Here is an 18845-nt window from a genome sequence, read left to right as displayed (position 1 = left end):
TTCACACGGCGTGAAAACTCAACTGTCTTCGGTTGAGATGTCTTGTCGTGTCCTCAACTCAACTCCCATTTCGCTTGCGTAAAAGGAAAAAAGAAAAACACACACAGTCTGCTTACTTTAAAGACATTAATTTGACAGAGTTTAGCCTATATTCAGATGAACTTCTGTTTTGACCGCCAAATGTTTGTGAAGACGTTTCTATTTAAATTAGCCTAACAAAAGTACTCCAGTGGTATTAAATAACTGTTATATTCATGTACAACGATAAATGGCGCTATACGGCACAAGAATACCATGTTACAGCCATGTCTTAAAGTACATTGTATTACCAAGTTAAATAACGCGGTAAAACTGTTTTTAAGTACTTTTTTCTAATCTAGTCAATAAAAGCGCGCCATCTGCTGGTCTCTTGAGGTTCTAAACTTAAATTAAACCCCAGTAAAGTTCTTTTTTACGTTTTAAGTGAGCAGGTTTCGTCTCCCTGGGTGGACAACTGAATCTTCCTCCACAGATGATTAAACCCGGTTACTCAGAAACGGTTACAAATAGGCAAAGGTTAAAGGCCGTCTGATTGGAGAAGGCAGCTGCTCCCAGTGCTGACGCTTGTGCAAATGCTCCGATGTCCGTGAGCGCCACCCCCACCCCCAGACCCTCCGTATGCCCTCTCGCCTCTCTCCGGGGGTATATATAGCCTGAGAAGGAACCGGGACAGTCCCGGCAGTCAAAATGAGGCTTTTCCTCCCCGTCTGCTGCCTGCTGCCTCTACTGGCTCTTGCCACTGCAGGTAAGAAGTTTAAAAATGCAGGTGATTTCTGCATGTATGCAGATGAAGTTTAAAGTTAAGGGGTTTAGTTCAAGTGATTAGGGAGTTTTAGGCCCTCAAGATAAGTGTGTGAAATGCTAGATCAGATTGCTTGTCCTTGGTGGAGATGAGCGTCCCTGCATCTGTGCCTGCTTGTTTTCATAGAGTGTGTATGGAGAAGTGTTTTATAGTATGTAAAGTGGGGTTTCTTGTCTTATTGTTGTTTTTGCAAACTTGAATATGTAAGTTAGTCAAATTGTTCTTTGATTCATTCACTAAGAAGCATGAAGTGCACTCAAGTACAGTATGTTCAGTACAACTGAATTTCAGTTTAGGATGGCATGTACTGTATGTGTAGTGCCAGCAAAAGTGCTTCAGGGAGTCGTTCTTTTAGATTCCGGGGGTTTGTAGTAGACACAATGACCTCCTTAGTTTTTACAAAGTTGAATTATGTAACTTCTGATAAGCATGAAAAAGTCTTGCAGAAAAGGAGGGACGTCATCTGGTGTGAGACATCACACCCAGCTGATTGAAAGAGTGAAGAGTGTGAACACTTTTTCAATTTACGCCAAGGTTATTACAGTAAAAAGAATGTTAACTGAAATAAAATAAAATAAATAAAAGCTTTTATTTCAACTAGATGACAAGGCAGATTTCTCCTTTTCATTTAGTGCAATTCAGTGTTAAAAAAGTAAAATTGAAATAAAAATGAATAATATAAAAAAACACACACACACACACACAAAAAATCATAAAAATGACCAATAACTAAAAGTTACTAACACTTTCATTAAATTTAGAAATGAAAACAAAATGTTATTTAAAAACCCTTTTATTTGAGCTGGATGATTTCATTTAGTTTAATTGTGCATTAAAAAAAAAAAACTAAAACTGAAATAAAAGTTAATAATATAAAAATAAAATACAAAAAAAGACAAAGAACAAGAAGTTACTAAAATTGTAATTAAATTTAGAAATAAAAAGAGTCAAAATAAAAACAGAAATAAAATAAAATATTTAAAAAAAACCTTTTATTTCAGCTAGATGACAAGGCATATTTCTCCTTTTTCATTTAGTTTAATTTAGTAAAATGAATAATATAAAAAAAACACACAAACAATTTAAATAAAAATGACAAATAACAAAAAGTTACTAAAATTTGAATAAAATTTTGAAATAAAAACACTAAAAATGCACTTCATGAAAGGGTTAGCAAAATGTGAACATTTTTTTTTTCATTTAATCTACTAAATGTAACTAAAACTATTTATATATATATATATATATATATATATATATATATGACAGAACTGAAAGTTACTAAAACTTTAATTAAATTTAGAAATAAAAACAGTAAAAATACAAAAAAAAAAAATGAATGCAATATTTAAAAACTATTTTTTATTTCATCTAGATGACAAGAGAAATTTCTTATTTTCATTTAAATAAAATATTTCAACTAATATATTTAAAAAAAATAAGAATGACAAATAAAAAAAGTTACTAAAACTTTAATTGAATTTAAAAATAAAAACAGTAAAAATAAAAACAGTAAAAATATTATTAAAACTATAATAAACCTCTAAAATAACACTGGTTGATACATCTTAATTATTAACACAAACATTTATGGGTCAATATAGAAATATAGTCAATTTATTTATATAGTCAATAAAGAAAAGTAAAAATTCTACTTTAAAATACATACTAGTTTCTTGAAATATACTTTTTATAGTCAAGTTGGTTACAAATATTTTAAAAGTTTCTAGATATATTATAAGTAAAATTTTACAATTATCATGAATTATTTATATTTCAGGGAGTTGCACCACATGACCTAAACTAACTTTTCCTATTTTTTTTAAGAGATTTATTGACTTTGACAGACATTAACTATCTACACTATATATATATATATATTATATGCTGGTTGCACCATATGACTTTATCACATAAATTTGAAATGGAAGACAAATGTGTTCAAACATTAATAAGGGCAGACATATGACAAATAGTTAGTTAGAATAGTTTGTTATGACAAATAGTGCAATTAATTTAAGTTAGAAATTAAAACACGCTCTTCCTAGAAGAGATATATTCAAGTCATTGTATGTATGAATTGCATTTTAATTGTTAAAATGTGTATTTTCCCCTCATTCTCGTAAGTGGATAACATTAACTTGTAATCTTGTATGCATCAAAATGCAAGGCCAGTAGATTCTGACATAAAAACTAACTGTTTTTCTAACAAATTTGCATATAAATTCATGTATCTTGTTCTGATAGTTGATGATAGTTGGAATCCTTCAAAATTGCAATCAACTGTTAGGGAAACTGTTGGTGGCTTTCTTGTCTCTCAGTAGTCAAACCGGTAACTCTTGGTGAAATAATTAGAGACTATAACTTCCTCCTGTATTATCCTTGTCTGTCCTTGCATTGTTCTTGATCTCCTTCTGCGTCTGTACTGTCAGGTGGTCAGGCCTAGAGTGCACCATGAAATCAGACACTGTTTGTCACGCACTTGCGTGGTCATGCTTCACGCTCCGCTAACACGCCCCCCTTGTACTTTCTATCCGCACATACACTTACAGTCCGCAGCTGCTGTCACAACGCTACTGTCTCAATCACTATTTATTTCTGTCTTGCAGGCCTTGTAGGGGCAACCATTATGTTAACAGTAGGACTTAAATCCTCTGTCCTGCCGTGCTACTGTATGTGGCCCGTTTTAGCACCGGGGCTTTCCCTGTTACAGTTGACTCACAGCAGCCAATCATACGCAGACATCACAAACAAGCCAGAGTAAACGGTGTTGCTATACAAACAAATCAAATGCGCACAATACTTACATCAGCCAGTCACATTAAACAAATGCAGCCAAATCAGGACACTCTCAAAAAATTTTTTAACTTTTTTACATTTTGGTAAATTGGATGCAAATTTGTTGGTTTTAGGGGTGGACTTTCAAGCTTTTTTTTTCTGTAAGTCATATATTTACTTAAATCACATCGTACAAATTTATCCTAAATCATCACTTTGTAAAATAGCTGCGCTTTCTCATGAGACTGGGTTGAACCAAACAAACAAATTGGATTATAAATGGTCAGTGAGCAAATCTATAAGCACTGATGGAGCAGTTATTTGTGTTTCTATTGGTCTTGATGGGAAACTTAAAAAATGTAATAATTCCAGTTCTTTTCCTCTTTACAACTTGGGTTTTTAAAACAATGGTGTTGTCAAATGCTGCGATAATTGCAATAATATCAGACTTCACTAGTCAAATTATCATTTCATTTACTAAAAAGAACCGGCTCATAATGATTTGATTCACTAAAAGGAACCAGCTCATGAGAGTGATTCATAATCAGACTTCACTGGTCAAATGATTTGATTCACTTAAAAAAAAGAATTAGTTCATAAGACTCATTCACTCAAGAATCAGACTTCACTGGTCAAATTATGATTTGATTCACTAAAAAGAACTGGCTCAGAAGACTCATTCACTCGAGAATCGGACTTTACTGGTCAAACTATGATTTGATTCACTAAAAAGAACTGGCTCAGAAGACTCATTCACTCGAGAATCAGACTTCACTGGTCAAACTATGATTTGATTCATTAAAAAAAGCCAGTTCATAAGAGTCATTCTCTCTAGAATCGGACTTCACTAGTCAAATTATCATTTGATTTACTAAAAAGAACCAGCTCATAATGATTTGATTCACTAAAAGGAACCGGCTCATGAGAGTCATTCAGAATCAGACTTCACTTGTCAAATGATTTGATTCACTAAAAAAAAAGAACCGGCTCAGAAGACTCATTCACTCGAGAATCGGACTTTACTGGTCAAATTATGATTTGATTCACTAAAAAAGCCAGTTCATAAGAGTCATTCTCTCTAGAATCGGACTTCACTGGTCAAATTATGATTTGATTCACTAAAAAAGCCAGTTCATAAGAGTCATTCACTCGAGAATCAGACTTCACTGGTCAAATTATGATTTGATTCACTAAAAAAAGACGGTTCATAAGAGTCATTCCATCGAAAATCAGACTTTACTGGTCAAACTATGATTTGATTTCACTAAAAAAAGCCAGTTCATAAGAGTCATTCTCTCTAGAATCGGACTTCACTAGTCAAATTATGATTTGATTCACTAAAAAGAACCGACTCATAAGACTCATTCACTCGAGAATCAGACTTCACTGGTCAAATTATGATTTGATTCACTAAAAAAAGACGGTTCATAAGAGTCATTCCATCGAAAATCAGACTTTACTGGTCAAATTATGATTTGATTCATTAAAAAAAGCCAGTTCATAAGAGTCATTCTCTCTAGAATCGGACTTCACTGGTCAAATTATGATTTGATTCACTAAAAAGAACCGACTCATAAGACTCATTCACTCGAGAATCAGACTTCACTGGTCAAATTATGATTTGATTCACTAAAAAGAACCGACTCATAAGACTCATTCACTCGAGAATCAGACTTCACTGGTCAAATTATGATTTGATTCACTAAAAAAAGACGGTTCATAAGAGTCATTCCATCGAAAATCAGACTTTACTGGTCAAATTATGATTTGATTCATTAAAAAAAGCCAGTTCATAAGAGTCATTCTCTCTAGAATCGGACTTCACTGGTCAAATTATGATTTGATTCATTAAAAAGAACCGACTCATAAGACTCATTCACTCGAGAATCAGACTTCACTGGTCAAATTATGATTTGATTCACTAAAAAAAGCCAGTTCATAAGAGTCATTCTCTCTAGAATCGGACTTCACTAGTCAAATTATCATTTGATTTACTAAAAAGAACCGGCTCATAATGATTTGATTCACTAAAAGGAACCGGCTCATGAGAGTCATTCAGAATCAGACTTCAGTTGTCAAATGATTTGATTCACTAAAAAAAAAAGAACCGGCTCAGAAGACTCATTCACTCGAGAATTGGACTTTACTGGTCAAATTATGATTTGATTCACTAAAAAAGCCAGTTCATAAGAGTCATTCTCTCTAGAATCAGACTTCACTGGTAAAATTATAATTTGATTCACTAAGAAGAACTGGCTCATAAGACTCATTCACTCGAGAATCAGACTTCACTGGTCAAATTATGATTTGATTCACTGAAAAGAACCAGCTCATAAGAGTCATTCCCTCGAAGCATCAGACTTCACTGGTCAAATTATGAATTGTCACACTAAAAAGAACCAGCTCAAGTCCTTTGATCAGTAATCACACATCATTAAGTGTACTCTATGTTGTTTTTGATTCGCTAAAAAGAGGGGGGTCTCAGAAGAGTAATTAATTGTGGTTACACGTTGTTTTTGATCCACTGAGAAGAACCAAAACATATGAATCATTCGGTGGTGAATCAGACTACATTAATTGCACTGTATATTTTGTACTGAATAGTAATGCAGGGAACATCTTCAAAGTATTTTAGCAGTGTCATTTGGTCATGTTTTTTTTTTTTTTCCCCCAGGCAAGAAGTTTGCCTAGTAACCACAGCTATCTTTGATTAATCACTCCTCTAGATATGACCATCTAGACAGGTTTGACAATCAATGATATCAGAAAGAAACATTTATACACAAGCAGACAAGAAATGTAATTTTAGCAGATAAAAGCAAAACTCTTCTCAGCATAGGCTATCTGTGTCATGAAGAACTGGGACTTCGGATCGAGCACCTGTCAGTTCCTGTCCTCACCTCAGAACATGCTGTCGAAGGGGGAAGGGGCTGGTCAACGTCACGTAGACCTTACTGGAAAAATGCAGATGATCTTCTGTTGGCAAATATGCTGTTGGTTGGTTTCATATTGGGGTAATTTACCAGGACTGGAGGTATTACTTCAACAGAAGACACCTGAGACACTGGAATATTAGTACACAAACAAATTTCCCTTCTCCACTGTGACCAAAAGCTCCCCAGCCTTTGTCTACAAAACAATACCTGTGTGGATAGGGATGGTCCTTGGAGAGCATAATACTCCTGCTCTTTTCAACCACTAGAACAGGCTCTAATTTAATTAAACCACTATGGTAGAATGCGATATGAATATGAGCTGTTCCAACACTCAAGTTCTTCAGCACGTCATAATCAGCCTTTCTATTTAAGTGACATTTAAATAAAGAAGTTGTGTAAGGAGTAACTCATACGACAGTAACATGGCCTTAGGCTTTCAAAACGATTCAAGGTTGCATTGATGACACTCTTGCACTGACTTTGGCCTAAATACAACTCTCTTGGGAGTGTTTGCATGTGTATAAGTGTACAAAATGTATCGCATTTACATTGACTAGAGCCAATTCAATTAATTAGAGACTTCTAAGGAACACATAAGCCTGTCAAGAGAGCATTTTTACAAGCAAGTGGTCAAATGCCAAAGGTGGAAGAGGTTTATCTGAACTAACTATAGACACTGGTGCCCTCTGCTGTCAGTATGTTGTTAAACTGTTGCGTATATGTATGGCTAAGACACTTTAAATGAATTAAGGGTTTGTCTTTTGAGGGCAATTTTAGCATTAAGTAAAAAAAAAGTGCATTTTATGGATTTCATTTTGTAGGCCTCTGAAGTGGCTTTGTTTGGTCTGCAGAAATTGTACTGGAAAGTGATATCGGTCTATAAATGAATGCATCAGTATTTACAATTTGATTATTATTTGCACGAAAGCAGAGCTGTACTTTCCAATGGAAGCATTTGACATTAAAACTAGAGGTGGAAATCTGGTACAAAGCCGCCATGCTAACACCTTTATCAGAGCCGCCTGCTGCCGTGCCGGGGACAGTATGAAAAATAAACCTTGCTCCGATGGTCCACATGAACAGAAAGGACTTTGCGTTCTCTTCTCCTGCCAGCTCTGCTCCCTATTTCAGGATGTGATTCACATGAAAAGCATTTAGCTCTCATCGAAAGCATTCATCGCCACATGAATCACAGAGATGGGTCATCGCCACAAGACTCAAACATTCGCACCAAAGCAGCTCTACCACCAAGTCACGTTGTTCGAATCCATAAACCGTATTATTACAGCTATACCATCTTAAGATATGATTATGTATACGATTTAGCATAGTAACCACGGTTTTACTTTTAGTTTGATGTTGTAGATCGGGATGCCCAATCCTCTCCTTGGAGATCTGCCCTCCTGCAAAGTTTAGTTCCAATCCTAATCAAACACACATGAACCAGCTAATTAAGTTCTTCAGAAACACTTGATAATTACAGACAGGTGTGGTGGAGCAGGGTTTGCACTGAATTCTGCAGGAAGGCAGATCTCCAGGAACAGGACTGGGCACAGATTCGTTTGGAGCTTGAGTCTGTGCAGTAGCAATTCATTTGGAGCCTCAGTCTGAACACTATTGACTCATCTTGAGCTTGAGTCTTGAGTCTGGAGGATGAGTCAGTAGTGTTTTTGTTTAGCAGAGCCTGAGTCTGCACAGTAGTGATTCATTTGGAGCACAAGTCTGCACAGTAGCAATTCACTTGGAGCCTTAGTCTGCACAGTAGTGATTTGTTTGGAGTCTGAGTCTGTGCAGTAATGATTCATTTGGCATCTAAGCTGCGCTGTAGTAATTCATTTGGAGCCTAAGTCTGCTAAGTAGCAATTAATTTGGAGTCTGAGTCTCCGCAGTAATGATTCATTTGACGTCCAAGTTTGTGCTGTGGTGATTCATTTGGAGCCTGAGTCTGCACAGTAATGACTCATCTGGAGCTCGAGCCTGCGCAGTAGCGTTTTGTTAGGCATCTGAGTCTGCACAGTAGTGATTCGTTTGAAGCATGAATCTGCACAGTAGTGATTCATTTGGAACACAAGTCTGCGCAGTAGCAATTCACTTGGAGCCTTAGTCTGCACAGTAGTGATTTGTTTGGAGCCCAAGTCTGTGCAGTAATGATTCATTTGGTATCCAAGCTGCGCTGTAGTAATTCATTTGAAGCCTAAGTCTGCTAAGTAGCAGTTAATTTGGAGTCTGAGTCTGCACAGTAGTGATTCGTTTGGAGCACGAGTCTGCACAGTAGTGATTCGTTTGGAGCATGAGTCTGCACAGTAGTGATTCGTTTGGAACACAAGTCTGCGCAGTAGCGATTCACTTGGAGCCTTAGTCTGCACAGTAGTGATTCGTTTGGAGCACGAGTCTGTGCAGTAATGATTCATTTGGTATCCAAGCTGCGCTGTAGTAATTCATTTGAAGCCTAAGTCTGCTAAGCAGCAATTAATTTGGAGTCTGAGTCTGCACAGTAATGATTCATTTGGTGTCCAAGTCTGTGCTGTGGTGAATCTTTCGGAGCCTGAGTCAGCTCAGAAGTGATGCATTTGGAGCCTAAGTCTGCGCTATAGTAATTAAGTAGCATTTTATTTGGCATCTGAGTCTGTACAGTAGTGATTCATTTGGAGCCTAAGTCTGCTAAATAGCAATTAATTTGGGTCTGAGTCTGTGCAGTAGTGATTCATTTGAAGCTCGAATCTGCACAGTAGCGATTCATTTGGCGTCCTAGTGTTTGCAGTAGTGATTCATTTGGAACCCAAATATGCTCAGTAGCGATTCATTTGGAACCAGAGTCTGCGCTGTAGCATTTTGTTTGGAGTCTGAGTCTGTGCAGTAGTGATTCATTTGGAGCCTGAGTTTGCTTAGTAGTAGTTCATTTGGAGCACAATTCTGCACTGTAGTGATTCATCTGGAGTCTGAATCTCTGCAGTAGTGATTGTGAGGTGGTGCCACAGTATCAAAGCTCCACCTAAACTCCCGCAGTCCAAATCGAAAGCACACAATCATGACACCACACCCCATTTTATATAATCAAAAAACAAACTAAAAGCAAACTTATTAGAGAAACAAACACTTGAACATACATCAGCGTGACAAGAACTACCTAAAATGATGGAAACCATCTTTGAGAAAAAAATAATTTGACATTTAATTAGATTTTTTTTAGTTTGGCTTCTGATTTGTTTAGATGGAGAGAGCAGAGTTTATGACCTATACTGAAGCCAGCCACCAGATGGTGAAATGTTTTGGCTTCGCTTTTCAGAACATGTGCAGCACACTTGTGTGGAAGTCAGTGACTTGAACTAGTGATGCACAAAAATTTCAGCAATCAAACAAAAAAATCATAGACTAAAACAGCATTCTCTTACGACATGTTTTGACTACATCAGCATCTGTTTTGTGCATATAACATGGATAAGCCTACAACAGGTGAATGTGTCAACAGTGTCAACGCACTTCACTGTGACCAACAACAATGCTAGAGTAACTTTACTACAAACTTTAACACGACCTAAACAGAGTACCAAATCAATTACCCAACTGATTCATTTTTCATTCTGTGTGAATGTGCTGAGATATATTCCATCACATTTTAGCTTAATATTGCTTTTCTTCTGCAGATGCAGTGGAGTCTGAGACTGAACCTCTTGTGCCGTTCAAACTGAAGTCTGAAGGCGAGCTCTTCAACTGCTGTGATGGCACAGAGGATATAAGCCAGAGCTCCTCCAATGACACTCCTGCCCCGAACAGACCTGTGTGTCAACCATGCGGCACAGGTGCACATATTGACACCACGGCAGAAGATGTCAGCTCTAACGAGGACGAAGAGGAGGAGGAAGTTGTTTCAGAAGAGAAATCTGAAGGGTTGAGTCAAGAAGAGACCTCTTCTGAAGAAGAGGAGGGGGCACAGGAAGAGGATTCAGATGTTGAGTCAGACGAATCTAATGAAGTGGTGGAGGAGGAAGTTGACATGAAGGAGGAAGAAGACAGTGGTGTAGAGGGAGTGGAAGAGGAAGATTCTCAGGCCGATGAGGAGGTGGTTGAGGACGAGGTGGTTCTTCAAACTGAAGATGAAGCAGGTGAAGAAGAGGAACTTTCTCAGACTGAAGAGGAGGTAGTTGAGGAAGAGGAGGTTCTTCAGATCCAAGATGAGGCAAGTGAGGAAGAGCAAGTGGAAGAGGCAACAGAGCAAGAAGCTGAAGAAGAGGAGGAAGGAGCTCCTGAGGTTGCCAAAGAAGAGCAATCTGTAGAGGAACCAGAAATCGTGGAAACTGAGGAACTAGTTGGAGATGTTGTTGAGGAGGTTGTTGAATTAGCCCAAGAGGTACCAACTCCAGAACAAATTATGGTTCAAGAAGATGTTCCTGCTGAAGAAGCAACAGTGGAAGAAGTGTCAGATGATGTACCAGCAACCAAAGCATCTACGAAAGGTACAATATGATTCAGCCATCTTAATATTTTGAGGGCAAAACATTTCCCCATGCAGATTTTGTTCATGTTCAGTTCAGTCACATGAATATGCCATGTTTGATATTGTAGATCAGAGGTGCCCAATCCTGTTCCTGAAGATCTTTCTTCTTGCAAAGTTTAGCTCCAACCCCAATCAAACACACCTGAACCAGCTAATCAAGGTGTCCAGGGTTACTTGATAATTACAAACAGTCATGTTGGAGCAGGGTTGGAACTGAAATCTGCAGCATGCTAGCTCTCTAGGAGCAGGGTTGGAGATCGCTCCGCTATATTGTTGTCCTGTCACCAGGGGGCAGAGTAGGACACTACTGTAAAAGTCTGTTTCCCGTGCTTCTCCACCTGATACTTTGGTGGAAGGTGGCACAGGAATAAACCCACCACCAAAATAACCTAACAGAAATAATCCTTGGCACAAGTCCATTGCCATTCATAACAATATGTTCTCTGGCAAGCAAGGTGGACAGTTTTGTAATAGGGAAGAAATGTTTCAGATGCTTTTAATAGTACATTGATTGTGTCTGACTGCCTTCAAATAGACGGCTGATGTCGCAGTAGATGGACCTAACATGACAGTTGTGTTCTGTTTTGGAGACAGGTTATTTTTGTAAACTAGGATGGAAAATGCAAACTAAAAGAGCAATGAGAAAAAAATGAAATGAAATGGCAATCGACAAAATAGATTTGTATAAAAAAGGTATGCCTGTTGGATAGAAAACATAACACTGATACTGATAATATGGCTTAAAAACTAGCGTGCCAGCACAAAATCATAACTAGACCATCACCATCTGTGATGGTCTAAGCAAGTGGTTCTCAACTTCCGTCCCTTGGGGCCCACTGCTCTGCACATTTTGTATATTTCTGAATCTGACACACTCAGTTCAGACACTCACTTCAGTTCATGGATCTTTTTCTTAACAATCTGATGATTTGAATCAGGTGTGTTACATGAGGGAAACATACAAAATGTGCAGAGCAGTGGGCCCCGAGGGACGGGAGTTAAGAACCACTGGTCTAAGCTGGTCTTTTTTAGCTTTTAGCTGTGCACTAAAATAAACAAGCAACACATTGAGCTGATACATTGTTTCCTGTGATTGTGATTCTTGTGTAAATACAGATGCAGCTTCTTTCCTCAGAGATCTTGTTTACGTCAGATGTAAATCTAAACTCTGGCAATGTTCTGTTGATTCCACAACAAATTTCTTAGCTGTAAATAAATAAAAAATAAAGCTAAATTATATAAATATGTCCACTAAATGAAAACCAAATGGTTAGTACCTAGAAAATGAAATGTAAAGTACATTTTAAAAATAGTGTTAGAAATACCAAAATAATTATAACCTTGTTTTGTGGGTCCACAAGAAAGAAAATGTCATGATGATATGAGCTTCATGTTTTTATGCTGATTTTGACTGGCTGTTTTTCTCTGGCAGTGAAGAAAACAACCCCCTCAGGTCCTGCCACAAGAAATCGGTCTCACATTGAAGAAACGCTGCGTCTGGCAACAGCTGAACCTTCACGGGAATTTGTCAGTGAGTCATATAATGAAAATAAACAAGAAATAATGAAAAAGTAGTAGCTTTCTGGACTATTCAGTTTGTGTCAGGCCAGTAATTTCATTAAAGGAGAAGTTCACTTCCAGAATGAAAATTCCATGATAATTTACTCACCCCCATGTCATCCAAGATGCTCATGTCTTTCTTTCTTCAGTCAAAGTTAAAGTTTTTGAGGAAAACATTCCAGGATTTTACTCCATGTAATGGATTTCAATGGGGATCAACAGGTTGAAGGTCCAAACTGCAGTTTCAGTGCAGCTTCAAAGCGCTCTCAGCCAAGGTATAAGGGTCCTATCTAGTGAAACAATCAGTCATCTTCTTAAAAAAAAAAAGAAAATGTATATACTTTTAACCACAAATGCTTGTCTTGCACTAGCTCAGTGATGCGCATGCACGTCTTTACGCATAATGTAATCACGTTGGAAAACTCTCGCGTGGTTAGTTCCTCGTCAGTGTACTTTAGTTCAAAAAGGTAGGGTAGGACGAAAAACTCCAACTCATTTCCTCCTCCAACTTCATCGTTTTACTTTTTTTTGTAAAGGGCGTTTGACTTTCTTTGCATGTTCGCTTTGTAAACACTGGGTCGGTACATCCACCTACGTCACGCGTGTTTTTTCCAACATAATTATGTAATGTGTGACATCGAGCTAGTGCAAGATGAGCATTTGTGGTTAAGAAGTATATAAATTGGTCTTTTTTTTAGAAAATGGCCAATCATTTTGCTAGATAAGACCTTTATTCCTCGGCTGGGATCATGTAGAGCCCTTTGAAGCTGGATTAACACTGCAATTTGGACCTTCAAACCATTGGCCACCATTGAAGAAAAATCCTGGAATGTTTTCCTCAAAAACCTTAACTTCGACTGAAGAAAGAAAGACATGAACATCTTGGATGACACGGGGGGTGAGTAAATTATCAGGAAATGAACTTATTCTTTAACTCATCACGTTTTAGCTTCACTCATATCTCTAAATGGTAACTAGGTAACCTATGAAGTATATTCAGCTTTTTGTATTTCTTTCTTATACCTACTTATCTAATTTCATCGACTTGACCTCTCGTAGATGCTCTGAAGAAGCTGCAGCACGTCTACAACAGTGCAATTAAACCCATGGACAGGGCCTACAAATACAATGAGCTCAGGCAGCACGAAGTTTCAGGTAACGTCTTTTGATATTGGATTCGCTTTTACGACGTCATTCCAGACTACTGCTCTTCTAGCACGAAATGGATCTAAATAAACCCTCATCCTGAGTTGAACTCTCTGTTTCTTTCACACTACTCAGATGCAGAGATCACCTCTAAGCCCATGGTGCTGTTCTTGGGTCCTTGGAGTGTTGGCAAGTCTTCCATGATCAATTATCTTCTGGGTCTTGATGACTCTTCACAACAGCTTTACACGGGTAATAATCAGTTTAATGAATATAAAATGAAATGAGTAAGTTCTCCTTTGTTTCTTCATCTTGTTCTCCTTTGCTTTCTCAGGGGCTGAGCCCACAACCTCAGAATACACTGTATTGATGCATGGTGAAAAGTTTCGCACCATTGAGGGCATTGTCATGGCTGCAGACAGTTCCCGCTCTTTCTCACCACTGGAAAAGTTTGGTCAGGGGTTCCTGGAGAAGCTGGTGGGAATTGAGATGCCACACAAACTCCTGGAGCGCGTCACCTTTGTGGACACACCTGGAATCATTGAGAACCGCAAACAACAAGAGAGAGGTGAGAATACAGCATTCAGAAAGATGGTATTGGTATGTAATGTAGATACACAGTCTAACTTATTAGACCATTTCTGATGTTCAACAGTTCCATTAAAGATTCTTTTAGGACATTTAAAGGGTTAGTTCGTCCAAAAATAAAAATTGTGTCATTAACTACTCATCCTCATGTCGTTCCAAACCCTTTAGATCTACGTTCATCTTAGGAACACAAATTAAGATATTTTTGATGAAATCTGAGAGCTTTTTGACCCTGCATAGACAGCAATGCAACTGACACGTTTAAGGCCTAAAAATGTAGAAGGACATTGTTAAAATAGTCCATGTGACATCAGTGGTTCAACTGTAATTTTATGAAACTACAAGAATAATTTTTGAGTGCAAAGAAAACAAAAAATAACTTTAATCAACAATTTCTTCTTTTTCGTGTCAGTCTTTGAGAATACGGTGATGAAATTGTTGAATAAAGTCGTTATTTTCAGTGTCAGAAAACTCTTGGATTTGATCAAAAATATCTTAATTTGTGATTAGAAGAAGAATGAAGGTCTTACAGGTTTGGAACAACATGAGGGTGAGTAATTAATGACAGAATGTTCATTTTTGGGTAGCTATCCCTTTAAGGAATAAATACCTGGAAAAGAAATGAAATTCCATGAACACATTTTCAATTAAAATACATTTGTTACAATTCTTGCAAAAAGTGTGTATACACAGACTTTCTAATGACTTTTCATAGTTTAAATGCAGTCCAATAATTGGCATTAACTCTACTGGACAACAGTATTAAAAAAAAGAAAAGTTTGAGATCAGTATGATTTTTTTTTAAGGAAATTAATCCTTTTATTCAGCAAAGATGCATCAAATTGATTAAAAGTGAATGTAAAGACATTTATAATGTTACAAAAGATTTCCATTTCAAATAAACGCTATTCTTTTAAACTTTCTACTAATCAAAAAAATCCTGAAAAAGTCATGTTTCCACAAAATGTGAAGCAGCACAACTGCTTTCAACATTAATAATAATAAAAAATGCATATAAGAATGATTTCTAAAGGATCACGTGACACCGAAGACTGGAGGAATGATGCTGAAAATTTAGCTTTGCATCACAGAAATTAATTACATTTTAAAATATATTAAGATAGAAAAAAGTTATTTTAAATTGCAATAATATTTCACCATATTACTGTTTTACCAAAAAAGCAGCCTTGGTGAACATTAGAGACTTCTTGCAAAAACATTAAAAATCTGTTTGTGTGTTGTATGTCATTTACTCTAAAACCAGCGGTGATGGAAGTGTGCAGTGGAACCAATTCTGAACAAGAATCAGTTTCAACCCTAAAAGATAAGAATATGCTACCTTTGTCCACATTTACACATTTGAAACTCTCTTGTTGTCCTTTAGGCTACCCCTACAGTGAAGTGTGCCAATGGTTTATCGACCGCGCTGATCTCATCTTCCTGGTGTTTGACCCAACCAAACTGGACGTCGGATTAGAACTAGAAATGCTGTTCAGACAGATGAAGGGACGCGAGTCTCAGATCCGTATCATCCTTAACAAGGCTGACAGCATAACAACCCAAGACCTAATGCGCGTGTACGGCGCCCTCTTCTGGAGCATGGCACCTCTGATTAATGTGACAGAGCCACCACGTGTCTACGTGAGCTCATTTTGGCCGCAGGATTACGCTGTTGACACCAACAGAGACCTTTTTAAACGTGAGGAGATCTCTCTGCTGGAGGACCTAAATCAAGTCATCGAGAACCGGCTGGAAAACAAAATCGCCTTTATTCGGCAGCACGCCATCCGTGTGCGCATCCACGCCCTCTTGGTCGACCGCTACCTCCAGACGTATTATGAGAAGCTGGGCTGGTTCAGTGACCCACATGAGGTTTTCAGTGACATTGTCAGTGACCCTGACAAGTTCTACATCTTCAAGTCCATTCTGGCCAAGACCAATGTGAGTAAGTTTGACTTGCCAGACCCAGACGCGTACCGGGACTTCTTTGGAGTCAATCCTCCCAGCGGCTTCAAGCTCCTCTCCTCGTACTGCAGCTGGTCAGGCGGATGCCTGCTGGAGAAGATCGAGAAGGCCATCACAGATGACCTGCCGGCTTTGATCAGCAGTCTGGCAGAGAGACGGGAAGCCAAAGCAGAGGCGGCTGCAGAAACCAAGGAGAAACCCCAGGAGAAACCCAAAAACCCTTGGAGGAGACAGCAATAGAAGAACGGAGGGAGATCTGGGAAGTATGGAAGAATGGTACCAATGCAATGAATGGATGGATGAGAGAGTATAAGTGACACAGGGAAGCCAGTTAAGGGGACAGTTGACCCAAAAATGAAAATTCGGTCGCTAATTACTCACCTTCATGTCGTTTCAAACCCATAAGACCTGCCCATCTTCAGAATACAAATTAGGATATTTTTGTTGAAATCCAAGAGCTTTCTGACCATGCATAGACAGCAATGTAACTACCACGTTCAAGGCCCAGAAAGGTAGTAAGGACACCGTTAAAATAGTCCATGTGACATCAGTGCAGGGCTCAACATTAACAATTGTCTGGGACAAGTGGATTTTGTGAGGGGGCAAGTGAAAGAGAATTTTACTTGCCTGACTGGACAAGTAACCTGATTAAAACACCAATAACAAACAACTAGGGCAGCACCGAAACTTTGGTGAGAATGATTCTGATTTTATTACTTTAAGTGTAAACGGTGACCGATAACAGGGTGACTGATAATCATGGAAAAATCAAAACTAATAGCACACACAAAGAAACAAACAAATGAACAAACATACTGCAGTAGCAAAAAAAAAAAAGATAAATATTGTATATTACATATGATATATGCAAGCAACATCAAACATCCAAGCATCAGCTTATTTATACAACAGTAGTCATTTATTAAATGAATTAGCCATTTGAATGAATTGGTTGAATCAGTGACTCACTCATTAAGACAGTGACTTGCCGCCACCTACTGGTGGTTTGCTTTCATATTAAAAAGTATTGCATTTTTCCAACGTTTCAGATTTATATGTTAAAAAAAGTAAAACGTTAATTTTATGACAGTATTTATGCACTTGCAATTTACTGTGTAAATGCATTTATGAAACCTCTTATGTTCATTAAACATAAAAGAGTAAATAGATCTAAATGGTTTCGATACAGCTTCAGTGTTTCCTCTGCAGTGGAGTTTGTTGATTTGCATAGTACCAATCATACAGAGTCTAATTATTCTAACTGAATGTATTGATAAAATGTAAGAATTTGACGTAAATTATGTCACATACAATTAGTAAGGTAAGGAAAATATTGGCCTTCAAAAAGTGTCCTAGAAATCAATTTAAGGCAAATATCACAAATATGCTGATTAAAGTAAGACCTCATAGAGCAGTGATGAGAATATTGCTTCAGAATGAATTATATTTATGCCAAAATAAAGGCTTTTTTGTCTTGGACAAGTAACATTTTTACTTGGACAAGTGAATGACTGATTTACTTGTCCAAAGGACAAGCACATGTCAGGGCTTAATGTCAAGCCCTGCAGTGGTTCGACCATAATTTTATGAAGAAAACAATTTTATTAAGCAATTTCTTCTTTCTGTGTCAGTCTTTCACTTGTGTTGAACCATTGATGTCACATGGACTATTTTAATGATTTGTCCTTACTGACTTTCTGGGCCTTGAATGTGTCAGTTACGTTGCTGTCTATGCAGGGTAAGAAAGTTCTCGGACAGTGTTGCCAAATCCGCGGTTTTCCCACGGAATTGGTCTACTTTAACACTGTTGCTGCAGGTTGTTTTTCCATGTCCACGAGTTAAAGCGACCCAAATTATGTTATATTTAGCCCCTGGAATGCAAATCATACCGGGGAACCCTGCCAAAAAATGTGTATTTTACTCTCTGCAACATGATTTTTACTGGAGGAACCACCTCAAAACAAGATTGGGCTAGTTTTGAGTAGTTTGGGTGGGTTTTTTGTGAAAAAATCTCTGATTTTATCAAAAACATCTTAATTAGTGTTCTGAAGATGACTGAAAGTCTTATGGGTTTTGAACGACATGAGGGTGAGTAATTAATGGCAGAATTTTCGTTTTTGGCTGAACTGTCCCGAAATACAGCGTGTACAGAGACTTTTACCACTCTGTATAAAACAGACCTGAACGAAGGGAATCAGTGTCCCATTTTCTTCCTTTTCTGTTATTCTTGATCTTCCTTGTTCAAATTTAACACAGTTTGCAAAAAAGTTACTTATTTATACTGTTTAAAGATAAATAACCTGCCATGATCTTATTTATTTATTGTTTGAATGTCGTTTTAAAAGTGTGAATTATGGAAGCTTGTTTCTGCCACAGAAAAAAAGGAAACTGCGTTTTTTTACCTCACAATTTGGACACTTTTTTTGGAGAAAATCTCAGAATTGCAAGTTTACGATCAAATTACCTTTTTTTTTCTTTATACCACGGTGGAAACTGGCTTCCATAGTGAATATGCAATATGTGGTAAAAGTTTATA

General features: G+C 37.5%; 1 protein-coding gene across 1 annotated transcript; it reads left to right on the top strand.

Annotated features, from left to right (window-relative positions):
* The first annotated feature begins 658 nt into the window (after positions 1 to 658).
* Positions 659 to 17191, top strand: LOC127153465 (sarcalumenin). The gene is made up of 7 exons (XM_051094519.1): positions 659 to 784; positions 10200 to 11009; positions 12483 to 12581; positions 13670 to 13765; positions 13892 to 14008; positions 14091 to 14324; positions 15729 to 17191. The coding sequence occupies exons 1-7, from the start codon at positions 727 to 729 to the stop codon at positions 16547 to 16549; spliced, it is 2235 nt and encodes a 744-aa protein (XP_050950476.1). The 5' UTR covers positions 659 to 726; the 3' UTR covers positions 16550 to 17191.
* The last annotated feature ends 1654 nt before the right edge of the window (positions 17192 to 18845 follow it).

Source organism: Labeo rohita, chromosome 22 (assembly GCF_022985175.1).
Source record: "Labeo rohita strain BAU-BD-2019 chromosome 22, IGBB_LRoh.1.0, whole genome shotgun sequence".
Classification (NCBI taxonomy): Eukaryota; Metazoa; Chordata; class Actinopteri; order Cypriniformes; family Cyprinidae; genus Labeo; species Labeo rohita.
Note: the sequence above shows the minus strand (reverse complement) of the source record. Positions and strands in the feature narration are given on the sequence as shown.